The sequence below is a fragment of the Aulonocara stuartgranti genome, assembly GCF_965226115.1.
Source record: "Aulonocara stuartgranti genome assembly, chromosome: 8".
NCBI lineage: Eukaryota > Metazoa > Chordata > Actinopteri > Cichliformes > Cichlidae > Aulonocara > Aulonocara stuartgranti.
In genome coordinates, this window is record NC_138959.1 from 17,737,998 (window position 1) to 17,764,527 (window position 26,530).

At 36.4% G+C, this 26,530-nt stretch overlaps 3 protein-coding genes across 10 annotated transcripts in view; 2 read left to right on the forward strand and 1 right to left on the reverse strand.

Annotated features, from left to right (window-relative positions):
- The window catches only part of LOC309712826 (voltage-gated potassium channel KCNC1-like), a gene marked incomplete at its 5' end in the record, with an annotated part of 54,355 nt that extends 40,169 nt beyond the window's left edge, over positions 1 to 14,186 (forward strand). For 3 of the 6 annotated variants that reach the window (XM_082543953.1, XM_082543954.1, XM_082543955.1), the window contains one exon: positions 9,064 to 14,186. Coding sequence is in view for 3 of the 6 variants with exons in the window: in XM_082543955.1 (XP_082400081.1) it covers positions 9,064 to 9,077 (14 nt within the window). Of the gene's footprint in view, positions 1 to 2,006; positions 3,832 to 9,063 lie in introns of those variants that run through there. The other 3 variants (XM_082543956.1, XM_082543957.1, XM_082543952.1) reach the window with 2 other exon arrangements.
- Positions 14,187 to 15,088: 902 nt separating this feature from the next.
- On the forward strand, positions 15,089 to 22,915 carry LOC309712827 (potassium voltage-gated channel subfamily A member 7-like). Of its 3 annotated transcripts, XM_082543958.1 has the most exons (4): positions 15,089 to 15,521; positions 18,267 to 18,373; positions 18,579 to 19,333; positions 21,351 to 22,915. In XM_082543958.1, exons 3-4 carry the CDS (start codon positions 18,656 to 18,658, stop codon positions 22,242 to 22,244), a joined length of 1,572 nt encoding a protein of 523 aa, XP_082400084.1. In that variant the 5' UTR covers positions 15,089 to 15,521; positions 18,267 to 18,373; positions 18,579 to 18,655; the 3' UTR covers positions 22,245 to 22,915. The 3 variants fall into 3 exon arrangements, with proteins under 3 accessions (XP_082400084.1, XP_082400086.1, XP_082400085.1); XM_082543960.1 differs by lacking the exon at positions 18,267 to 18,373 and having other exon boundaries at positions 15,500 to 15,521; XM_082543959.1 differs by lacking the exon at positions 15,089 to 15,521 and having other exon boundaries at positions 18,058 to 18,373; positions 18,592 to 19,333.
- A 2,017-nt stretch (positions 22,916 to 24,932) lies between these two features.
- On the reverse strand, positions 24,933 to 25,884 carry fgf21 (fibroblast growth factor 21; the record flags this gene model as incomplete). The annotated part of the gene is made up of 4 exons (XM_082544581.1): positions 24,933 to 25,223; positions 25,308 to 25,411; positions 25,542 to 25,619; positions 25,752 to 25,884. The coding sequence occupies 4 exons, from the start codon at positions 25,882 to 25,884 to the stop codon at positions 24,933 to 24,935; spliced, it is 606 nt and encodes a 201-aa protein (XP_082400707.1).
- Between the last annotated feature and the right edge of the window lie 646 nt (positions 25,885 to 26,530).

Genomic DNA, 26,530 nt, shown 5'->3' on the forward strand with positions numbered 1-26,530 from the left:
ATTTTTTGTGAACCCCCATAAATCATACGTCATATCTTCAGATATGCAGAGCATTAATCCAAATTAGAAGTTGTCTAATATTCAGCCTTTACTGTTTTTGTAAACCTTCACGATTATGACTATTCTGTTTCCCTTTTTAAAGAAAAGAAAACATCTTTTCTTACATGTGAATCTGAACAGTAAACTTAAAATCATGTTGGATTTCAAGCATACATTGTGCCATAAAAAGATCTTTGCTTGTTAGCTGTAGGAAAGGCACCTTCAGATTATTTCAATTTGACTATTTTAACTGTTAAACAATATTAAGAATAAATAAGCAGAGATGTTTGAGTTTTGATCTTCAACTCTCACTCTGAAAGCACACTATCAAGCGTTGTTCAGTTCCAACAACATACCAGGTTTGTTTATTTTTTCTCCTCCCGTCTTGTACTCAGTCAGCAGTCTTTCTATACATGGCTGCCACTTGATGTAAACTGACAGTTTGTCTTGATGCATTTGCGTGGTATGAGAAAAACGTTCCTCTAACTTAACTTGAGAATGAAGCAGCACCAGATTTGCCAGGCAGCTTTTCAAAAGTGTTTGTGGTATGTTACTCCAAAGATGACCAGTACAGTGACATATTAATGATGCAAATATGCATCATTAATATGTCACTGAGGTACCATCTGACGAAAGTGTTTGAGTAAAAAAAAAAAGAAATACTTTGATTTAAGGTTGGTTATCTAGAGTGGTAGAATCGGCCACTTTGACCCTGAATGTTGTCATATTTTTCCATTGCAACAGGAAGACACAAAGGGTGTCACACTGGATCAGTGGCTGTTCTTTGTTGTCTGACGCAGCCTTATGGTGGATGGAGTTTGACAAAAATTTACATCCATAACTTAAGTGTACAGAAACCACAAACTCTGCTCCAGCATCACAGTGTTAGAGCATTACATTCATTTCAGCTAACATGAGCATATTGCTAGTAAATGTATAAAACTCCACTCACTATAAGTCAGTCAGTCATTGTTAGAGCAGATAGCTGCTATCTAACAATGGGGCCTTTCACTACAGCTGATGCAACAACACTGTGATCACAACACAACCTTGTTTGTGGCTGCTTCCTACAAGAAGGGCTCAGTGTATGCATGAAGTGTTTTGGACCAAAAATACAGTGGGAAAGGAAACGTAGTCTTAGATGAATTGGTTATTTGTTAAGCTAAATGCAAAGTGTCACACATTATAATTTAAAGGTCCTTTTGTAGCTGGAAAGCGTTTTAAATGAACTTCTTTGTTTCCCACTGTAATCAAAATAGAAAGTGACTCAGTAGTCACTCACAACAGGATGTGATTACCGAGGGTACAAAGTGATTTAAATGTGGCTGAGAGGACATTTTTGTTTTGGCCATTTGAAGTTTATACCAAGTTCATACCAAGTAAATACAAAATGGGCTGCTGACAAAGCATGATATGATTCCACATAAACTTCATGTGATCAACTACAATGTATCAGTGATATCAGAGTATTTGCTGTTGTGTAAACTGCGGTTTTGGCCAAATAGTTGTCCAAATTACCTGAACATCGGACGTTACCGTTCACAAGGTGTTGGGTAATTTATGCAATGGCCTGTTTATTGGTGTTAAATTTTTTAATATCTACAAATCTTTTGCGTTTATGTTTTTTGAGGAAAAAAAGGCATATCATAACTCGCATTTTCTTGTCTTGTCTGTCTTGTCTCTGTCTGTCTGTCCTTTATATGTCTTTATGATTTTCATTTAATATCCTTCATTTTCTTTTCTCTTCACTTTTGTGGTTCTTTTTTTAATTCCTACTTTTAACATCTTCAACCTCATGTTCATGTTTCAAAACTATGAAACCTTCATAAAAAACATTCTGCATATGGGAATTTTTCATATTATCTGTAAACATTTCACTGATTTTCTTTCCATTTATTCGCACATGACATAAAAAAAATACAAACAATTTATTAAACTGATTTATTATTATATTTATTGTCTTAAAGCAACCGGCTATGAAAAATCTCGCAGTCTTAATAACATATCGGGAATGACTGGGTCAGCACTGCGACTCGCTCCTATTACTAGCCCGCCTTTTGAGACCTATGAGGCTCCAGGACCTCTGCGGCGCTGTCGTTCCCCCATCCCCTCCATTTTGTAGCAGAAATTGTGTTAATGATTGGCTGATAAGAGATGCAGCAGATTAGCCATGGACCAATTACGTTGAAGCCTCCATTTGCATTGTACGCCATGCAAATACAATAGCAATAACATACAATGAACTCGAATGTAGAAAGAATGAGATCTTGTCTTGTGAATCAAATGGTTTATGAAGCATGTTAGGTGGAGTTAAATGCAAAATTTAGCTTTAAAGATAAGTGGTTATTTAAATAATTACAAGTAATGTAAAACTGATTGGGGCTGCTTAGTGAATAAAATAGTGCCATGCATCAAGAAGGTGTTATAAAAATGTGCTCAGTTACATTTTCAGATGAATATTTTTGCGAATTCTGGACCAAACTAACTTAGACTCCTAACACTCATACAGTGAAATAATCATGGAGCAAGATACATGATATGAACAAAATTACTGAGCCACATCTCTTAATCTTTGAATTCAGGTGTTTCACGTGTGCCATTGCCACAGCTGGATAAAATCCTTCACATTTTTTAAACAGTTTTTAAGACATTTTGCCTCTCATTCAACAGACTTTTTCCACTTCTAAAAAATGTAATTGGATGCCACCATTGCAATAAGTCAGTCAGTGAAAGGTCTTCCCTCCAAGATAGTCCATAATCAACTGTAAGTTGTTTTGTTGTAATGTGGCCACAAAGCAGGGTCACACATAAAGGTCAATAACCTCCACAGCTCCTCTGGTATTAACATCAGGACAAAAATGGTCAAGTCATAGTCAAGCAGCTCCAGTAAGTGTTATACGTAAGTGGCTTAGTACTTTTGTCCATATTGTGTAATTTAGTTTATTTAGCCAAAGACAAAGAAAAATATATAGATAATATAATAAATATATAGCGAGTGAACACAGCGCCGCGTAAGCATTCCACAATGTTGAAAAAAAAAACTTATCCTATGTAAGTCTCAATTAACACTCAATTCATTTTCATTATTGTGACGTCATTGGGCACTTTATGCTGATAGTTTACACAGCAAAGTTAGGGGATGTCAACAAAATCAGAAACAAATGAAAGTAATACGTGTTTTATTGTACCAAAAGAGCTATCTAATTCTGAGGGTGAACATGTCTCTTGAAAATAATAGTTCTTATATTGTATTGCTGTTAGGAGCCAATACATACGATCATTGTCTCGTTGTCTAATCCTTTGTTAGATGCTTGCACATTCACTTGATCCACTTGCTACTGTTGTTATTCTAGATGTCTAATATAGATAAGCCAATACTCATTAACAAAGAAAAGTATTGTTTCATTAGACACTTTAACTGATTTGAAAAAAAAATTAAGGCTTATGATTAACTTAAGAAAAAATAGCTTAAAAAATCAGATTTTATTGCTTTCCATATTTACTTCCCTGTAACGCTAATTTATTTCCCCAATTATTATATTGTTCCACTGGATTATTTTGCATTGCGTTGTAATATTCCTTCAAATGCACTATCATATAATCGCCACATAACAGCAAAATCTAAACCTTAAATCTACCCACATGTCAGCCAAATCTTTATACCAGTAAGGCAGACATTCACAAGGTCTTTTTTTAAGCTTTTTGATAACAAATTATAGTGAAGGGTGATATGTGAGAAATTTTACCATTCAAATATCTACATATAAGTGGGACTGCTTGGCTCAACGCATGCTAACTTTGGCAAAGGAGCAAAATCTTCTGTTTTATGGTAGCAAATGACTGAGTTGGCCTTTGAAGTATAATCAGGACAGTGATATAAATGAAATATGCACTTGTAGGTCTAAAACGTTTTATAGAAATTTAAATGCAAAGTATTTATAAACAAGAAGATTAGAACAAATGTACAATGTCAGATATGGATTACTACTTAATTAACTATACAGTCAAATCAAATGCAAGCACTTTACTAACAATCATTGTTAATTTGCTCACTCTTGAAGCTTGTGTCTCGGCATCAGAAACAGATAATATTACAAAACAAGTATACAATGAAAACCTTGGACCACCTAATCAAACTTGCCTCTTCCTTTTTTCTAAATCTAATTAATTTCTTCCTCACCATTTATGCTTTGAAGGGTTTTTTGACATTTTCTTTAATAATTTCAAATAAACCATCATGTTTAGGTGGGCTGTCGCTATAATTTTACCTTCAGCAATCTCAATCAAAAGCAAAAAAGACAAAACAAAAAAAACGATTTAAAAATAGTGACACATTCACGAATGCAATAAACATGCAACATTACGTTAATGCTGGAAAACATGCTGTGCACATACATATGTAAATACACAGATATATTTTTAATCTAAAACACGCACAGACTTAGCAGGCAATCTCCTCATTATCATTGATTTAGCTATACCAGCTGTAAATGTACAAACGTTATTCAGATGACACGAGCCATTTTTCTTGTTTTATTTCAAGCCAGTATATAGACTTTTTGATGTCCAGGCTGTCATTTTAAATCGCTTTAGTTTTTTAATGATTTTGTATTTTTTTCATGAATACTGTGTATTTCATGGCAAGAAATGACATTTTAATGCCACTGGTTGTCTAAAATAACTATTAAAATAATACAATGTTGTAAATTGTTCATAGGATTCTTAACCAACAGGAACATAGACTGAAGAGAGCAAAAAATAAAAAATCAAAATGCTTCAGAACTAGTTTTTACAGACAATTGTAAAAGGAAAGTATTTCCATACTTGTTTTGAAGTCTTACTATCCACATGCTTCCAGACCCCTTATATTTGTGAACCTAGATATGCAGCGTTTACATGAAAGCTGTGACATCACTTGAATGTTTTCCTTGAATGATGTTTTAGTGTCTGCGTTAGGATAGATTTTGACATTCAGGCACTGTAAGAAGTAATGCTTGCCTGGCTTCATCCGTTGCTGGTTTTGAAGGCCATCGCGTATATTTTCAGACCAAAGTAGCGTTAGGTTGATTCACTTCATGATTATGATGTCAGAAAATTACAACATTTTAGTGTTGTCTGAAAATATCCGAAACTGCATGCCGAGATTTAGTTCTCCTGTGAATGAAAGCATTTTTGATAGATACTTGATGTAAAATGTCAAACTGGACTTGTACAGTTAAGATAGGAAAACTCTGGGATAGGTTTTTCAATTAATTTATCCTACAGAGAAGTCTTTTGTGAAGTGAAATGAATCACTGATTGGTCTAGATCACATGCTCAAAGATGTTCTTAGTCCACACAAGCAATTCTTTTGGACTATAAGGTTTGCTCACATCGCTTCTCAGTGCTCGTTAAACCTTTTTTGTGCCCACTTACTGTACTGTATTATCATAGAATGTCTACGCAATCTATAAAATCCCCATTGTGGATGTTATAGTTTGCAGATGCTTTGACTTCGGATGTTATGCAACTTTGTGTAGAATGTAAATTTGTGTTACAGTAAAAGAACATGTCCATCCATCATTTACAATGTCTGCAGGGGATTGTTTTGCTTGAATGCTTTAACTGATTAACAGCGAATGAGGGGAGTACCACACCTCACACAACCTTATCCTAACATTAACACTACAAGAGTACTGCATTTGTTTATATTCAGTTTGTATTGCCTCTGAATCGACTGACTATATGTTTAGTAAAAAGAGAAACGAGTAGTTGTGGCAAATGCAAATAACCTAGAATCCTCCAAAGCACCCATTGTTTAAGTAAACGAAACAGGCAGTATGTTGTAAGTGCCTCTATGAGGCCCATGTAGGCTTAACTTAAAGTTAGATTTAACTAGCTAGACCTTTGATGTAATGCTCAATAGGTCAGTGGTTTTTACTAAATATGTACATATCTGTATCTACATATACATTAAAGCCAAAACCTATGTATGTATACCATATGAGGGGAGGGCAAGAAATTCCATAACCACTGATTCTGATCTCATATGCATGTAAAGTGATGTTTGGCTTTCCCTAAAAATCCTAAAAGTCCCATGCACAAACTTGGTTTCCAGTTATAAATACATACTTTTGAGGTATGTTTGCATTTTTTTTTATTATCTTTTTCTTTACTGTTATCACATGATTAGGGTTTTTTTTTTAAAATCTATGTAATTATCCAGTGACCTGTAATGATGGCTTGAAAGAAGGTTCAGAGTGTAAGTTCGGTATTTGCTTTGATAAGAACTGATTTGAGTACATGTGCTTTATGTTAATCGATATAAACGTACAATGAGTATGAATATTTCAGTGATCACGACTAATGTATCAAAAAACGTTTGATAAATGTGCAGCTTTGTGGGAAAATATGCAGGACTGTATTGTAAAAACCTTCTAGAAAGGAAGAGAATGAAGCTGAACTTTGTGCTTTGAGAAGGGGAAGTGAAACTGTGAATTCAGTTAAACGCCTGTGTGTGTCACTATTGTGCATAACAAGATAGTTAGACTAACTTGTAGTGGCCATTAAGAGGATGATGAGTGAATAAAATCTCAAAGTCTTGGACATAGCAGAATAAAACAAACAATGTCAATCCCCAACAGCGGAAAAATTAGTTAAACTGTTCCTCGAATTTGCCCTAGGGATCAGATTTATAACTAATATATAATATAACTAGTGGTGTATGCATTAAAATAATGCATACACCACCCTTTAAACAAATCAGGCAGTAATATTTACATTTGTAAAGTGCTGGAGCAATATAAGAACATAGGAATAATGTCAAAGACACCTGTATTTGCTATTTGTGTAATGTTAAAGATATTTCTTGTTGTTCTTTTTTACTTATGCTCTGTTTATAGCTTCGTAGCTATGTTGTGTGGAAATGAGTGAATAAGACAAAGGCACAGTCAGAACTGCATATTTTGTCCCCAAAACATCAGATTCTAAATGAGGCTGTCACAATGTCAGATTTTTCACAATAACAATATTATTGCAATATCTATCAAAATGAAAAAAGAAAACAAAGCAATAACGACGAATCTCATCCTCCTTCAACTTTGTGCACTGTGTATTTTGTGTTTTTGTGTATTTTTGGGCAATACACAAAGTATGAGTCTAAGGCTGTGGAAGATGTCTGCAAACATAACTATACTAAATTGAGGAAAAAGATATTAAAGTGTAATTTATGACCAGACAAATAATATTGTTTTACTGTCCAATAGTGGCTAATTTATATATTTATATTCATACATAGGAACTCTCACTTGACAATAGGAGAGAGTCATATACAGTAATGGTTATATGTCTGCATTTAACACATGTAAAAAAAATACTTTATTGATATTAACAGAATTCAGTGACTTCACTTAATGTCTTGGTTAAATTAAGATGTACTGAGCAGTAATTGTAAGCTTGTGAGCTACATTTACTGCAAAAGTGACTTTTCCTAGTTACTGTGCTGTGTTTTTATTTTTTGGTTTGTTTGGGTTTTTTTGTCTGGCACCTTTCTACTGGATACTGATAGAAGAAGGAAGTCAAATGAAGAGATGAAGGACCCACAGGAAGAGCTTATACAGCATCAACAATGGATAATTGTATTGTACATTAATGTTTGCTGGTGTGACCACAACAGAAGTGTTTTATTTCTTGAAAGATGTTTAATGGCATCACAAAATTTGCTAGATTTGTTAAATGAATGAACTTCATAGTGTGGTGTTGTTGACAAGCATTTTCTGGAATTAGTAGCTGTGTTTTCAAGTGTAGCTTAAGGGTAGGTGTTAAACCCCTGAAACTGTGTCTGGGAGTAATGCCACAATCTCACAATCTGAAGTCCAATAATACTTTTGTGGATGTGAAAACCTCCATGAATGGCATTCAGTATGTTTCTATGTGTCCATGTGTCAAAATGTCAAAAATGTCCTTTTCCGTGAAGTATACAAATCATTCAAATGAAAATGTTTGCACACACGCACTTACACAGACTAGTGAAGAACTGATTAGAGTTTCCCTAATCCTGCTCACTTTGAAATGTTCTGTGCTTTGAAATGTTCTGTGCATAACTCACTCATGTAACAATGACTGCTGTGTTCACTGAAAGTTGAAGTGCAAAGTTGGTCAGTTGGCTGGTAGCAAGTTTCATTCAGTCTATTGTTTGTTTTTTTAATAATGTCAGCTGTCATTTTTATCGTCACCGATACCTGAGTATAAATTATAAATGTGTGATTACAAAAAAGTACAGCAACTCTGCCCATAATAAGCAAAATCTATCCCAACTTAAATCTCACTTATCTCCTTGTGCAGCTCTGGACCACACCCAGCAGCGCTGTCATTTTCGTTTGCTTCCTATACGTCCACTTTGTACTTGCACTCTGCATCTGTGATTTCACCATAGACCCCAGAGTAATATATTCAGTGACTGCTAGAGAACTGTGGTGCGTGCCGCAATGACACAGTCTTCACTCACCACCCATCCTGTTTGCCATATTTGGCTCCTTGCGACATTGTTCCTTTGACACAACGGAGGGGATCCAGCTAACATCACAAATGCAGAATGCAATTTGTCAAAATGGGACTTTACAGGAATGTACTAAAAATAGCAACCTCTACACTCATGTTTTATGTGCAGAGTTGCAGAACTTAAGTTATATGCAAAGTTACTGTCTGTACATATCTATGAGACAGACTGGTTTTTTTGTAGCTTGTTGTAGATGTCATTACAGTTTAAATGTGTGAACCTCATTCTGACACTGTTAACCTGCAGTTTACAGGTAATAGCAATCCTTGATTATTTTCCTATTCTACATAATATTAACAGAATTAATAACCTGGATTACAAAAGTCCCTATTATTGACATTCAGAATATGACTTTACAACTAAGACTGGTTTATATCAGTTAAGCACTTTTATAAATTAATCAGTTTGTTTATAACGTTTTACTGTGCATGCTATTTCACAAACTCTGTGGACCTGATATTAATGGCTTTCTGTTCTTTTCTTTACAGTGTTAAGTTTCTAGCATTCGCCCTCTCTCTAATGAAGAGTCCATAACTGGTAAACACAAATTTGCGGCGGGAGCCACATAACGACAGGTGTGACACGGATGGACAGTTTAAAGGAGATCTTTGGGGTGACAAGAGAGACCAGAGGTTAATCATGAATTAAAAAATCATATGGTCTGCTCCTCACATTGTTACCAAAGCAGCCTCTCGGAACTCCAACCACACTTTTTACAGCTGTCTGACTGACCTTTTCTTTTCCTTTCCTTTGGCAAACTGACTGAGCATTGCACTTACACACTTTTGGGAGAAAAAAGGACCCCTTAGTTCACATTCCAGATGACATCTCTCTGACACTAATACTCGCCATCTTGTATGAAGACCAACTCAGTGCTATCTACAGTACTGAACAACTGAGCAACTTTGAGTTTCTGAAAAAACAAAACAAACAAACAAAAAAAAACACGTCTTCAACGGGACTGAATGAACAATGTAGCATCTCTGCTAACATATTGTAGCATTTGTTGGCTGGGAAATAACTTGACTTAACTCATCAACCGTTCACAGAGAGAGGAATTTATGCATTCAAGGGATCTTTTAGATGTCATTTTCCTCTTGGGTTCCTTTTCCAGTTAAAAAAACAAAAACAAAAAACGAGTACACGAGAGACAAAGGATTGGTCTTACTCATTAAAACACCTGGCATTCACACACATATATTTTATATATATATTCATAAATATATATACATATATATGGCCCATTTGGGGGACCCTGTGTGTATATATATATATTGATATGTATATATGTATACATATATATATATATTACACCCATATGGTCCCTTGTTCAAGCTTAGCACGTGTATAGTATGTTTGCCACTGAATCTATGTCTTCCATTAACTTTTATCTGACTGAAACACTGCCCTCCTCACAGCACTGATATCAAAAAAACTACAAACTATACCAAGTGTGAAGCACATGTAAACAAAGCACATGTAGCATCTGCTCAAACATGTCACATATGGCATTTACTGTACATTTATACTCACCTGAAACAGTCACTGCAACAAAATAGTGAGAAAAGACTTGTCTTTATCTCTCATGTACTGACATGGGCTTGCCCAAAGGTCCTGTAGCATGCACTTGCTGAATGACCTTCTTTAATGTGTTGTAGATTGAGGAAATATTCCATTAAGGTTGAGTTTTATACTTGCCCTACAATTCACTGCCCAATAGAACTTACTTATTAAACTGCCACTATCCCTATCCTGATTTGCACATATAGGATATTTTCCCATGTCTGACTGACTCAGCATTCAGCCATGGGGAGTAAAGAGAGGTGAAGTCCTCATCGATCAAGGGATAGCAGCCTTCCTGAATGACAAATAAGACCATACCACTACAAGAACTGTTTTTAATTCACTCTCCAGTGGTTGTAATTTCAATGTTATTTTGAAAGGGACCAATCAGATAAATCTTCTCCCTCAACACAAAGGCTGTCACTGCGAGTCAAGGCACAGCACTCCCTGGACTCATACTGCCCCATCTCTCGCTTGCCCTTGATGTGAACGATTTCACGGGCAAGTGTCAAGATAAAGATGGCCCATTTCGGGGACCCTTACGCGAAGAGTTAAACCAGAAGACGTGGACCAAGAGTAGAGCAAACGCGGAAGTGTACAAAGAGAACAAATCTATATTTTGATAAACAAATCCACAACTCTCCATTACTTTGGAGGAGATTTCTGAGCAGAAAAAAAGTCCAGAATGACAGAAAAAATAGAGTCAGATGCAAATGTGATTTGAGTATTTGGCATCAAGAAATGGAGTCAAAGTCCTATAAAAATACGGAGAGAAAATAATCTGCTATGAGGGGTGTGCAAAGCTGTTTACCCCACAAGCACTGAGAAAATGTTTTCTGAAAGACAATGAGCAATGACAGACTGCACCTACAAAGATATGGGGATGATGGAGGATGGACGATGAGATAAACAAATGGAGAAAAAAAGATAATGCATTTTTGTAACTTTGTTTACCAGCATGACTACTTTGCATGACTGTCTTTTCTGCAAGCCCTTAGTTGAAGACAAGGGTGCTAGAGATACAAAAAAATATATATAAAATTAATTAAAAAAAAATGTTATATGCAATTAATGTTTTAAAAAAGATTATAATGAAAGAGAAGAGCTATATTTTGTTTTGAAAAGTTAAAAAAATGTGAATATTGAAACATGTATGTTTGCAAAGTACACCCTGAACTATGTTTTGTTTGATGAAATCTCTCTGCTACTACTGCCCTACATTCGTCATTCCAGTGTTTTTGACCTTTTCTGTCACTGTTTTATTTTCTAATGCACTGAGCAGTATATTTTTTAACTCTTCTAAGTCAACAGTGGTCGTTCAAGACTTTGCCTATAGCACCTGCGCAAAGGCTTTCTTTCCTGGGATGTTCTTTGTTTTTTTGTTAGGTCCATGTTTTCCTCCTTGATTCATTTGCACAACTTACGTAGCAGCAGCAGCAAGAGCAGCAGCAGTTCTAAAACAGCAGCACTCCATACCACAACTTTGACAGCTTGAATACTACTCATAGTTTGCTTTTTTTCTTTGGCAATAATACAGTAGTTGTCACAAGATTGTAGCAGGTCAAATGGAGAACCTTGAGTCCTTGGAGTATCTTTAAAATCTCAGTGTTAGAGATTTATAAAGGCCTTGGATGTCCCATGGCAGGATTTTGCTAGGATAGGCAATTCTGTTCCATTCATAGAAACATGGGAGTAGATGTGTAGGTTATCCAATAAAGACCAATAACAGTACGAAAGATACTATATTGGCAAATAGTCGGAGATATCAGGTTTGCATGGAACCAACTGCCATTCCAAAATTTGTGTGGTTTTAAGGACTCAGGTGTGTCAATGATGTGCTTGGATGTAGGTGTTTTGCTATTTTCTTTCTAAGATAAAAAAAAAAATCCTAGTATATAGACGACGATAATGTGAACACCTCACAGTGATGTGTACAAACGCATGCATTATGACTTGATAATCTCTCAAGGGGGGGAACAGAGTCTTGACATATTCCCTTAGCCTCCTATCATTGTTTGTCATGAATCCAGTCCTGATAACTATAAACACTGTGCCGTGTTGTAGAGCAGAAACGTCTTCCTCCAAGAGGCAACTGAAAACTACTCACACTCGCAGTGTCAGCATGAGTGTGTAGAGGTAGCTCGTCTTCGTTTTTTTAGATGGTCAGGTCTTTGCATTCGTCACTTACCATGATTATCGTCATCCAGCTGGCTAGTTGGCACCTTATTACAACAAACAGCACAGTCATGTGAGTACCAATCAAAAAGACCCAGAGCTTCCAAAATGATGTCAGAAAGTGGGAACGAAAGGGTGAGAAATACCAGTGTCCACCAAGGGGAGATTGATAATGATGTAATAAGTAAAAAATAATGTCACTGTTGAGTGCTCTCTAAGCCCCTCATCCTTGTCTTGGTATTCCAAGTGAGTTTCAGGCCCTGCTGGTCCAGGGCTTAGCTCAGGCAGCTGCACGGTTCTTTGTCCATTCCTAGTACATTGCAGTTGGAGGCTCACCAGAATATGAGACTCAGTGGTGTGATGTAGACTGTAGAAGTCCTTCAAAAATTCTGTCGAGTCTACACTGGTTTTACAGGGTCTAGAACTTTTGTCTATTTGCATTAAATGGTCCATGGAATTTCTTTTTTGGTCGCGTATCTTTTTAAAACTCACAATTTCAGTTCCCATTTTGGAAGGCATTAAGCTACCATGGCTTTGATGGTCACAAAGATGTTTATGAATATTTCAGAGGTAAACTTCTTGCAATGGTGCGCACACTTGCAAAAACCTTGTGCTTCACCCAGCTGTTTTTGTTTTTATGGCCAAGTAGTGTCTTTTCCTCTTTTTATTTTTCATGGTTACAGTCTTTATTTCCTTCATTCTCTACGTTGTGGCTGCTCTGCCAATGCCAGGCTGAAAAAGATGTCTTTCCTTTTCCAATGCATAATACTGCCATTTGATTTAGACACGTTTGAAGAGAATGAGTTACAATGTTGAGAGTGCTAAGTCTGTTTTATTTTTACAATCTGTTAAAAATGTTATAAATTTCATGTAGAAACACTCACCGTAACCAAAAGAACAAATTTGCTTTACATGGTAAGGAGGTGCAACTGTTGTGACAATGACTATTATGTATGTGGACATGTCATCTGCAGGTGTTGGGAAAGTGTCATGTGGTCCTTGGATGACACATACTCAGTGGTAACCATTTTCTTTATATGCTCGTTTATGTTTAATATGTTTTTCTGTTTTTCTTTTTTAAGTTGAGGACACGGTATGCAATTTGCACCACGAATGCCACTGATAGACACTTACTGTATGCTCCCTGAGACACAGATATTCTGTCATCAGTTTAGATGATTGCAATGTGTAGTGGCTTTATGGTTTTCCATAGAGTAACTTAGCAATCACACTAATTGAAAAATATTTTATTTTACAAATTAATAATGACAGAGTTGTTATCAATGTTATCATACTAACTACATTTTTCTAACATATATCATATATCTTATTTTAATTAGAAATATAATGATTAATACAAAGTCATACCCAATATACGTTGAACTAACAGTACATAGTATCATTATGCATCCAAAGATGAAGACATATTCATTTTAGAAGCTATCAAACTGTCTAAAACAGACTTAAGTACTAGTCCATTGTACTGCAGTCTAAGTAGGAGAGTGAATGGGGCGAAGAGGTGGTCACTGGATTATCTGGTTGTGACTTATGCCGGATTTTATTTTTGAAATGTTGTAAAACAAAGAACAACTCATCAAGAACTGTATAAAGTATATTTCAATGGAATGTTCATGATCTATCTTTTTATATTTTGAAGAAAAAATAGAAACATATCAATAAAGTGTCATAATTGAACATATTTCTACTATTGAGACTTATAATGTATGAATGTCAATGCGATCTAATGTGAATCTCAATCTTCATAGCAGCTTGAATGAATAACAAACTAAAAGTCATGAGATGCTTTTTCAGAGACATTAAAATTGCTTAAAATCATTGAAATTAACTTAAAATAAATGAAAAAGTAACACCACTCGTGTGTCTGTTTAAGATTTCTGATCAAATGTGGGTGTTTGTGAACACCGGCTGAATATGACTGATAGAGTGACATTTTGCACCGACTGTCACAGTTAACACTGTTTATCAGCCTGTCGGGAACAGGATACCACAATAAAGTGATTGATATAATTTGATATGAAGTGAGAACACAGTGAAATGCAAAGCTGTCCAAGAAACTGGAGACTGACATTGAATTCATGACTGGAAGGACATGGTGTATATCAGTGCCAGCATTTACAAGAAGTTTCTGTTTAAGTCAGTAACTGTTACTTTGAGAAACAGTCACATAATGGCAATCGATAAATTTGAGGTCAGCAGTAACTGTGTCATGATATTTAAGATTGAGGATGTACTCTAAGTGCTATCTTCCCAGCTTGATATCAGATAACTGTAACTTATAATATTCCTGACACTGGATACCAACATATCCCTTCCTGTTCCAAAATGAGAGGAACAGGAATGTCTATAAAGACATGGACGAGTGAGTATGGTGTCGAAGAACTTGACTGGCTTGCACAGAGTCCAGATCAACCTAATAGAACACCTTTGGGATAAATCAGAGTGGAGACTGTGAACAAGGCCTTCGCATCTGACCTAAAAAATGCACTTTTGAAAGAATCACCAAAAACTCCCATAAACACACTCCTAAACCTTGTGGAAAGCCTTCCTAGAAAAGTTGAAGCTGTTATAGCTTCAAAGGGTGGGCCAACATCATATTAAATGCTATGGAATTATCACTCAAGTTATACTGATGAATGTGAAATCTTTGGCAATAAAGTGTATTACTTACTACCTGTAATATTTTATACCTGAACTATGGACTGTTTGGAAGAAAAAAACCCAGATATTTAGAAACCTGGTTGTGAAGCACCATTTTGAAGCATTTTAGTCACGTGCCTGTTGTTGTTGTTGTTTTTTACCTCGAAGTGACCATATTTGAACGAAGAGCCAGTCTGTTAAGTTATCAGCTAATGCTAGCTGGCTTTGTTAGCAACCTACATCCATATACTGGTATGTGTGCATTAAACAGAGGCAAACACCCATTAATTCAGGCAAACTAACTGACAGATACTAAGTTTTCACTTACTACTAACTAAGTTCTTTGGAGGGGCTTTTACTATAGTTAACAATAAGACACACTGTTTTATTTCGCTAAATGCTTCGGAAAGCAGCAACTCAATTTAGCTGATGTCAAGTAGCAAATAGGTAGCCATTGTCTGTGTCAACATCAGGGACAGCATAAAAGATGGATGTAGTTACCATGATGGTACCCACTGGTTTCTGAGGTCGTGTTTTTTGAAGCCTTGAGGTGAGTGTTTCTTCCGTTGTCATCTGGCTTGCTAAAGAGAAAAAAACTACTAGTGAGGAATATGTCTGACTGTGAAACTGCGCACGCATTGGCTAATGAGTTATGTTTGATAAGAAATATTCAGTGTGTGGATTCATATCACAGACAACTCTTCATTAAAAAAACCAACATATGACCAAAATTAAAACAATATTTTAAAAAATAAACTACTATGGGACTGTAAGTCTTTTTTGCAGTCACAGTCACCTATCTAGTAGCCTGTAGACAGAAAGCAGATTTAAGACACTCCTGCAGTGCCTTAATTTTTCCAACCCAAAAGCTACGTCTGTCTTATATGCTGTCTAGGTTTAGTACTCGTTTCTATCACTTTTAACTCAAAGCAGCCTCATTTTGAGTAAAATTTGTTACCGGGAGAAAGTATCTTTAGAAACCAAACCTCTTAAAAGAAAACTTGCGTAGTGGAACAAGATTACTGCATAACATTTGCACTACTGCTGCTTGGAAAATTAAGGGAGTGAAGCTGGTGCAGGGCCACATGCTAAGAAATAAAAATGTGGTCTAATGAATTGGCTGTTCTTTCTACTCATGGTTACCAACTGTCGGTTTCAAACTGTGTTGTGAAATTGTAGTGGTTATGTGTAGCCATCCCATGGGAGTCACAAGATTTAATGACTGTGCTGCATAGCTGCACGAACAGCAGAGTTATACGGCACTATATAGAACCAGGAGCAATCAGGTTATGATGAATATTGCAACACCAAGAATACCACAAAATGATTGATTTCCAAAATTTTAACCCAAAACAAAAAATCTAGCTGAATTCCCTCTTGCATTTTATTGATACTTTATATTCACAAAGCGTTGAAATATTTGTATCTGTATATGCCTGAGTGTATTGGTTTGTAAAACAAATGGTCATCAGGTTCTTAGTAAGCAGACTGTGATCAAATGACAGTGTATTATATCAGCCCGGATGGCAGTTTGTTTTTTTTGCCAACAGCTATTAGAAATGTCTGCAGAGGCCTTTTTCAGTTTTTCTCCTTTGTGCCTAAACATCACCTCCCTCTGGTGGTAAAACATAGTAGTAATCCACTTTGGTAGAGATAGGTTAACATCACAAGTATTGTGTGTGCAGTTAGAAATAATCTGTGGTCCTTTACAATATGTGACACATTACTAAAAACAATAACAGCTTGGTATTCTTCTTCTAGGGCAAATTTATCTATTTTAATATAGTTTTATATTATTTCTTTTTTGTTTATGGGTAACAAATGACTTCTCAGAAGACAGCCCTGTCATTAAATGTAACAATGGCTTGAATCTGATTGTTTCTAGTAGATTATCTCTCTACAGTCATGACGGTCCAAAAAAATAAAAATCCACAAATTTAATAATATTCTTCTCGTATTGTCCGTTTGTACCCCTGTAAGTTGTCACAGACACTTGAATGATTTTCCACCCAACTGCATGAACTAGCAGATCCAAGGTGTAGGCGGTAGCTCTTTTCCCCCCCATGAAGCCTGTTGTGTGGCACAGCTATCGTCAGCAACAGATTGAGAGTCTGGTGGGGGCTGATCCTGATTTAGAGGTGATGGAGGCAGACAAGGGTCCAATTTCCTTTGAACTCAAAGTATCATTATCTGTGAAATGAGGGTGAATATGTGATATAGCAAAATAAAACCTACACTGGTAAATAATTTATTATTGTGCCGCTCCACAAATAGAAAAATGTGAGCCAGTTCACCTAATAGGTTCAGTGACACAAACATTAGGTTTGTGTCACTGAAGACATTTTTGTACATAAAAATAACAAAAGCACGAGATGTATTAAATAAAATAATAATGGATGATGATTTCATTTGTGTTTGCCAACTTGTGGAATAGTTTAGTGGTGGACTTTGTGAAAATCAACCCTAATAATATTTACATAAATGAAGATATGTCAAAAGTTAATTTTTAATATGAGCTTTGTAAGAAATTCAAGTGATTGTGCTTTTACATTTTTGTATACTACAAAATTTATTAAATTTGGTGTAAAAATAAATGACTGTGATGTAAAAAGGAAAACATATTTAGAGCAACTTAGTAACTACAACACATTTGTTGTTGATTACGGTAGTTATACTGTAAAATAACAATTTCATGCTGCCAAACAGATCCAAGTAGTTTATTGTAATTTAACATGGAATTTTGTTGCAGCATATTTCAGTTTACCCCAATCTCAGGCTGCAGCATTGGTTTGAGTGTAATTGGAGGAGCCTACTGAAGACGCTAGAAAATGGAATTAATTAGAAAGCTTTAAAAATATGTTTTCTATATGTTCGTTCTATGACGCTCAAACTCCACAGTTCTGGTTTTTAATCTACGCACATTCAAATCCAGTCATTTCGACTTAATGAAAAACAGTGAGGGTTTTCTGTCATTCACACGCCCATGCTTGTTAGAGAGGGCAATACCATGCAGAGGTGACATTTGATAGGGAGGTTGAAGGTTGACATGCCCCCTAGCTAAAATGGAGGGAAGGGACACGAAGGGGGTGGAGGGGTCCAGCACAGATCAAATTTCAACAGGACAGCATTCCCCCCAAAATTTGAAGGCAGACAACGTGAGGCAGTGAGGGACAGGGTGAGATCCTGGATGTTCCCGGAGCAAATAACTGGAAGTACAGTTTGTGTAAAGTTGATCAGAGTTAAACCTCTGTGTGATAAGTTAGATAGCCAAACAAGGGCTTTGTGCTTGTGACAGGCAGACACGATGATAGAGAGGAAGAGAGACAACCTGATGAGCCGAAGGAAACAAACAATGTGATTTTTCACCCCGTCATTAGCCTCTGCCACCAGCTGTTTTTCTTAGTGAGTAAATTATATTCATTAACTGGGTACTAACATTGTTTGTTGTCTTGCCTTCAGTTCATCTAAAAACAAAACCATGAATTAACTTTTAATGTAATGAAATCTGTCATGAAATGTCAATTTCCCCTCTTTAGTCCTTTGCTGCTAATGCTTATCAACTGAAAACCTATTTCGCTGATGTAATAATCACTCTGGTTTTAAACAGGTTTTCTTTTAAGTCCAGGTGTTCAAAATCTCAAGAGGGTGGTTTGCAGCATTCCCTCGGTTAGGATAATAACAGGGATGGAAAGCAGGGATCCACAGTCCAGTGAAGGAGAAGGCAGAGGGAAAGAGAGCGATGGGGAGAAGGACGAGCATCTCAAGGACCAGCTCGACAGTGAGGAGAAAGGAGAGAAGGAGATCAGGGGAAACGAGAAAGAGAAGAAGAAAGAAAAGCGTCGCTCAGGATCTCTATGGAGGAATGGATGGGCACTGAGTGAAAGACTGGCCATCAATGTATCAGGGATGCGTTATGAAACTCAGCTTCGCACCTTAGCCCAATTCCCTGACTCCATGCTCGGCGACCCCAGACGAAGGTCACGCTACTTTGACCCACTTCGAAATGAGCTCTTCCTGGACCGCAATCGAGCCTGCTTTGATGCCATTCTGTATTTTTACCAGTCAGGGGGTAGGCTTCGGAGGCCTGCAAACATACCCCTGGATATTTTCATGGATGAGCTGATATTCTATGAGCTCGGAGAGGACATCATGAACCGCTTCAAGGAGGACGAAGGTTTTCCAAAAGAAGAGGAGAGGCCTTTGCCATCCAACAGACTCCAGAGAAAACTGTGGATGCTGTTTGAGCACCCAGAGTCCTCATCGGGTGCACGCATCATCGCCATCATTAGTGTGATGGTAATCGTGGTGTCCATCCTCATCTTCTGCCTGGAGACACTTCCTGACCTCAGACATGACAGAGAGGTTGGAAATTTAATTCAAGTTCATGTTTGGGAAGGAAAGGTGTGAAAGATGGATGGTTTTTGCAGGGTTACCTGAAAGACAAAATGGTGGTATCAAGGCACTAAAAGAGAAACCCAAAATCTTGTTGTAAAGTCTTGAATGAAATATATGTGATTGTTTGGGTCAAAGGAAACATAATACTTTGGTAAGCTGTTGTTTAGGTAAACACACACTAGAAGAGTACTACAGTGTGCTAAGAGGAAAAATACTGACATAGGATACTATTGGCCAATATGTCTGGAAGCAGACCAGAGCAAGCGAGAGCTTATGGCGTGATTATTTTAGTCGGCTGTTAAATTTGATACGCTCGGATTCAGGAAGTGTTAAAGGGTACAGGGATTAATGGGTGGGTATTGGAATACAAATAATAGGAAGCATATTCAGACCCGAGAAGACAGTTAAGTGTGTTAATTAAAGGTCACAAGTGACCATACATATAGGCAAAGGTGAGCCAAGGCCTTCCAGGTGGCTTAGAACCAGAGACTAAAAGGTGTCACAGGATGAGCTGCATTGTTTTGGGTCATGTTAACACATTCCTCCAGGACTGCTGTGCTGTGGCAGACTTCCTTTGCACAAGGCAGCTGCCAGGAAACTACTGTAACCTCCTCCTGTTCGAGTCAGCGGTACACTCACTGAACTGCACTGGCAATGTTACACGGCCTCGGCAGCCAGGGCGATGGGAATAGCGATGAAGGTGGAGATGGATGAGGAGTGGTGCAAGTAGACACTCATGTTTCTCTTCAGAGATCTCACTTGGTTAAATATAGTCTTAGGAGAGCCCTTGGAGCGAATCAACACATAGATGTCCACCTTTAGTAATAAACACTGTCACTGACCTGCTACTGAAAGTCATAAGGAATACACTAAGTTTATGTCTACTCTGAGCTTTATATATATTCCACACAACCCATTACAGCATACTAAACACATCTATTTTAATCCATGCAATCCGATTTCATACTGTTAACTGAATGTTTAGTATAAGATGTTTTAAATAGCCACCAGCCAATGCTTGAATATGCAGTGTTATAATAATAAGTGGCACACATGATGGAATGACAGGTGGACCAGAAGAGATAGCTGAATGGAAAAGTGCAGATGCCAAACACTTGCAATGCTGCCAAATGTGAGAACCAATAGCATGGTGGGCGACATACTGTAGTTTAATGTATCAAACACTACCTAACTCAGCAGTATTTTTTAAAGTAAAATACTAGCACAATATACAGTAACAGCTTTGCATTTGAAAGAACATATGTTTACTTAATATGTTTTAGGAAGACTTAGATTATAAAATGCATACCACATTCATATATATATATATATATATATATATATATATATATATATATATATATATATATATATATATATATATATATATATATATATAGCGACCCACTTAGCTTAGCTTAACTAAGCTTAGCAAAAAGACTGGTCACAACAGGTAACCTGGTGCTATCAAAAGTAACAAATCTTGCCAGCAAACTTAAAGTTTCTTTTAAATTAATTTTAATCCATATAATATTAAAATTAGTTCACTGTTCTATGGATGGCTACCTACCAGATTTTTTGCCATGGTTTTGCATAGTAGTTTGTAGTTAGCACTGTTTCCTTAGAGCAAGACAGTTCTGGTTAGCTGGGACATCTCTGTGTAGAGTTTGAATGTATTCCCCACGCCTCCATGGGTTTTCTACACATTTTCAGCTGAGAGACATACAAATGTATTTTATTGGTAGTTAGAAAATAGATGTAGGTTTGATTTACAACAAATCCTGTGGGACTTTGTGTGTGTAACTTATGCACTTTTAGTTTGATCAAACAATCAAGACACATCCTGTTAATTTTAAGGTGCTGGCAAATGTTTTTGTTACTTAGGTGTTTTTTGATTTTTTTTTTTAAATTATCTTTTGTTTTTACTTCTAACTTCACAAGTATGTTTTACATTTTTCCTGTCTACCCTGTGTCATTCACGCAGGAGCATCACTCCCAAGCAAAGAACATGTCTGAGAACATGCCTGCTGCATCAAGTTTTTTCCACGATCCCTTCTTTATGGTGGAGACTGTGTGCATATGCTGGTTCTCCTTTGAGCTCATCATGCGATTCGCTTGCTCCCCCAGCAAAATGCACTTCTTCAAAGATGTCATGAACATCATTGATTTCAGTGCTATTCTGCCTTATTTTGTCACTCTGGGAACAGAACTGGTCAAAGACAATGATGCCTCTCCAGCCACGTCCTTGGCCATCATCAGGGTCATCAGGCTGGTGAGGGTCTTCAGGATCTTCAAGCTGTCTCGTCACTCTAAGGGCCTCCAGATTCTTGGTCAGACACTGCGGGCAAGCATGCGAGAGCTGGGTCTTCTTATCTTCTTCCTGTTTATTGGCGTCATCCTCTTCTCCAGTGCTGTCTACTTTGCTGAAGCAGACCACAACAAAACAGACTTTGTCAGTATACCACATGGCTTCTGGTGGGCAGTTGTCACCATGACTACAGTAGGCTATGGTGACATGTACCCTGCAACAGTCTGGGGCAAGATGGTGGGCTCTATGTGCGCCATTGCTGGTGTTCTTACCATCTCGTTGCCTGTTCCTGTCATTGTGTCCAACTTCAGCTACTTTTACCATCGAGAGACTGAATGCGAGGACCGAAGTGAGTACACTCATGTCGAAACTGGCCTATGGGAGGATGAGGAGGCTGAACGAGAGGATTTTGAGGAAGATGGCCAGGATCCAGAGGGAGATTATTATGCCAGTGAAGGTATTTGCAGCCCTCTAAATGGGACTTTGCTTGGTGGACTGTGTACAGGACAGAGTATAGAGTACAAGGGAGGAAACATGTATCTGAGGGAACCACTGGTTACTCAAGTTTAGGGAGGAAGTTTTGTATCCTTTGACAAAATCATAAAAGCAAGAAAAGTTCATGATTCACAATTAAATAAAAATGTATTTAAAGGTTCTGAAGTCCTGGCAAGACAAACTAGTGAACCAACAAATGCTAGTTTGTGTCATTTCAATTTAATGCTCATATACCTCCTGACAACCTAATATTGCCTTTGTTATTTGCTGGAACACTAACCAGTCAAATGTCACTGAAAAGCAACTTTTGCATAACACTGGTTTAAAAGACAAAAGTTTTACATTCTCAGGGTTGTGATATTAATGAAATACAAGCTTTTATTTATTAATGCTGTCAGCTTGTGTTTGAGATGACTTCCTGAATGTCTTGTGTCTTGAAACTATAATGTCTTAGTACTTGTGCCTGAAAGTTTGAAATGAAAGCAGACAGATCACAGGCGATATGAATGTCACATCTTTTCAGAACTCAACCAAATACCAGCTGAGCTGTCAATGAGGACAGAGTAAGATCTCTCATACAACACCTTTCACATTCTCAATATTGTTCTATAAGTATAATGTATGCATATTTGATTTTTTTTTTTTTTTTTTAGTTCTGGCTTATATATTACCTAAAATGCCTGTGTTAAATAATTGATTTGACTGCCATGGCAAATGTTCTGTATTTATCTGCTTGATTAATGCATTCAGTGTTTTTGATAAAGATTATATTTTAATAATTTTCTTAAGTTTCCCATTTTGTTTTTTTGGGGTTTTTTTTGTGGTTTCCTTGTGTTGTTTTTTTTAGTCAGTATTTAACAGTTAAGAAAAGGTCTATTACAGCAGTGTTATTTATGACAATGAAATATAACAATCCTTGCTAGCTTAGTCTACTGCGGCTCTGTTTTCACTATTGTGTGTCCATGCCTGACCTTTCCAAGAGCCACTAAGCTGTTATAAACAGTACCTTCAACAACATTGCTGTCAGATTCACAGGAACACATAAGACTTTCCAACACATCACAGTGATGATCCATGGAAGGTATGTGTGCTTATGTTACCTCACTTGTGTAAACTGCTGTAATAATGTGTTTTACTTTGTGTTATTGATGTTAGCTTAACAGTCAGTAAAGGGCAAGTACACTGTAAAAAAAAAAATCCTAAAAAAACCCCCTTCTGATTACAAGGCAAACTGCCAACTCTTGAGCCACGTTCGCCCTAAACAACGCCAATAATAATAATTATTTGATGTAAAAAAAAGTTTATGAGAATTATTTTATATATTTTTCCATAGCATTACATTTGAATTTAACAGTTTAATCTTTCAAATAACGGATAAATATTTGTGAAATTATGATACATTTGTGAATGCATTTTATCAATGTAAATATGCAAAAACAAGAAAATTATGTTCTTTTACATTTACAGTCATTTTACATTAATTTACATTTGAAATGTAAAATCACAGTCTACGTAATTTTAATGATATTCTAGAAAAACATTACAAAACTGTAAAATACACAGTAAAATACTTTTATATTACTTTTTTTTACAGTGTAGATTAAAATAAACCTTTTTTCATTGTCTTTAACAATGGATCCCTGTCTGCTGGAATAGATTAGTCAGCGATGCAATGCTTGGATGACAGTAGATGTCTTTTTGAGTTTCAAACAACTCCTCAAGTAAACTCTATGTTTACTTTATAATAATGGAAAATAGCATGAAATACAAATCTTGTGATCACTTATTTTAATCTTTATAGGGAATGTAATCACTGTTACGGTCACCTGCAATCAGGCCTGAAGTGATGAACAAAGAAAGTGTGCATTTACAATGTCTGTTTATAGATCACAATGGAAAAAAAAAAGAACTGATATAAAATGAGAATAATTAAACCTTACAAAAAAAAAATCAAATAAATCAAAATATAAATTGTTAAACTCACATAAAACTTTTTTTTAGGGGGATATAAACTGAGAAAATCTGTTGGCCAAAGACGAGGCAAAATTTCATTAGGCACAAAAAAACAATAACTGTGAAAAAAAAAAGACGATAGAGACGTTTTGGCTTTATTTTGGGGGAGCTGTCGCATCGTCCATGTTTTCTACAGTCATTGAAAAAAACATACACCCACACACTTGGTCTACCTCTCATTGGATTTTGTACCACCAGAGGGTGCTCATGCTTTCACTTCAACACGCTTGTTTTCCCACTTCTACTTTCCCGGTCTGTGTACTTGGTAAATACATGCTTGCTTTTTTTTAAGTACATTCTGGTTTGTTGAACCATTTAATAAGGTTGCTCAATCTTTTCATGACAAATTTGACAACAAATATTTATATCATGTTTGTTTTAATTCAGAATTTCTCCCCAATAAGATAAACACACTTGAGTTGTACAAACAGAAACCTCTTGGGCTTCCCCAGCACATCTGTGTTAGGGAACCTTCAGAAACATCACATGTCAAAATCAGCAGAATGTTACAAACATGATTTCAAAGTACAGTTACAGTTTTTGAAATGTAAAAAAAATAATAAATAACAATTTGAAATCCACAATACATAGTAATAAATAAATAACTTACATTAGTATTGCCTCCGCAAAAACATGTTGAGAACAAATAACAGAAAGCTACTCATTTCAAAACTAAATCAAGTTTACAGGCTGAATCTAAAAACATATATAAAGGTGCCGATCTGTGAGAAGTCTGTGCAGTTCATTCTTTTATTTGTCCATAGAAAACTGAGGACTGCCCATAGAATTTAGACCCATTCCAAGAAGGTCATCAGAGTCCACGTTAAAAAGTCTCTGATTGTTTGGCATCTGCTCAGATACGCTATCCGTTTTCAAGTTATTCCTCAGTGGTAGGAACCGTGTAAAGGGAAGTGCGTGTCGATCTGGGGAATGTCTTGATGCCAGTGACATGGGAAATCCATATTGTGAGGAAATGAAACGGGTGTATCCGTCAGCCAGCAGCATTTCTCTGAAGGTGCAGCTGGTTTCTGAATAGTGACTCTGAAAATAGTGTTAAAATATTGTTAAGATTTGATAGAAAGTGATGCAAAAAAGGAGGAATCAGTTTTCGGTGTTATAGCTTACCTGCCCTTTCAGATTGCCTTCGCTATCCATACAGAGAAAAAGAGATGATGATGGTCCTTTAATGATAACATGGCCTGGTTTAACTGATTTCAGCTGCAGCAAACCTGAAAATACAGAAATAGTGATAATAAAAATTAGATTTGTACATAGGCCTCAAATTATCCACTGTCTTTTGTGGATGGAAGTCAGTGCCAAATATGCAATCTGTTGCGAGCTTATCCTCCTAATACTCACTGTAAGGTGTCTGAGCATCACTTCCTGTGACTCTCCCATCCATGTTCATCTGCAAATACATCCCACGTCTGTGGTTATCTGCAAAAAGAAGCAATGAAGGAAAGTAATCAGAAACATTTGAGTTTTATAAGAGTGACATCGCCTCGTTTGTATTTTGCGCATGCATTCAATTATTCTGTGAATTGCTGCAATGAAAAAATGTTTAAATACCTGTGTAAAGATGCACTTCTCTGACTTGATTATTAAAGGATAAAAGCGGGTTGGAGTCAGGGAGATAAAACGACACAGAGACAGGAAGTGGAATGATTAAGAGAAGAGAAGACAGGTGAAAAAACAAAGGCATTTGGGCAAAAAAAGATTGACGAAGCTTTAAGATAAAGAGATGAATAAATAAGAGATAAATAAAAATAAATAGATTTGCAAAGATGAAAAAAAATAAATAAATATTAAATAAGCAATATACCACTGTGCACTAGTGACTCCAGGAGCAAGTTTTGGCCCTTATAAAGGAGCTTGGAGAAGGAGGTCCTACTTCATGACCGCATGAGTCAGACATTTCTACATAATTAGTGTGATTGAATGCTGAGGGGAAAACCTTTGCTCTCATACTGTGTATGGACTTCTCAGATCACTTACAGTAAGAGTTGTTGTAAAGTTGTGTTTTTTTGGACTCCCACAGGTTCAAGTGGACTAAGTATTTTCTGAGGCATCATGCACGTGTGCAACATGTATACATAATTATGTTAACCAGTGATTTCATCACTTAACTCAACTTAATCACAATATTTACCAACACCTGAATTTTAGTCTTTTTTTGCACAGAACACATTTTGATATGAATTAGTATTTAAACAACTGTTTCTGTTCATATTAATTGAAGCCCTACACCTTACAGAACCTCCTTATGTGAGGAATTTTTAGTATTGCTTGGAATTTGCAATTCATGACTTCTTGATTAGATAGAGCATCACATATAGTATATTTCAAAA

Bases quoted from the DNA above. Each gene is read 5' to 3' on its own strand.
- LOC309712827 (XM_082543958.1), top strand. From the start codon at position 18,656: ATGGAAAGCAGGGATCCACAGTCCAGTGAAGGAGAAGGCAGAGGGAAA. The intron at 19,334-21,350 runs GTTGGAAATTTA...TCATTCACGCAG, and splicing joins ACCTCAGACATGACAGAGAG to GAGCATCACTCCCAAGCAAA.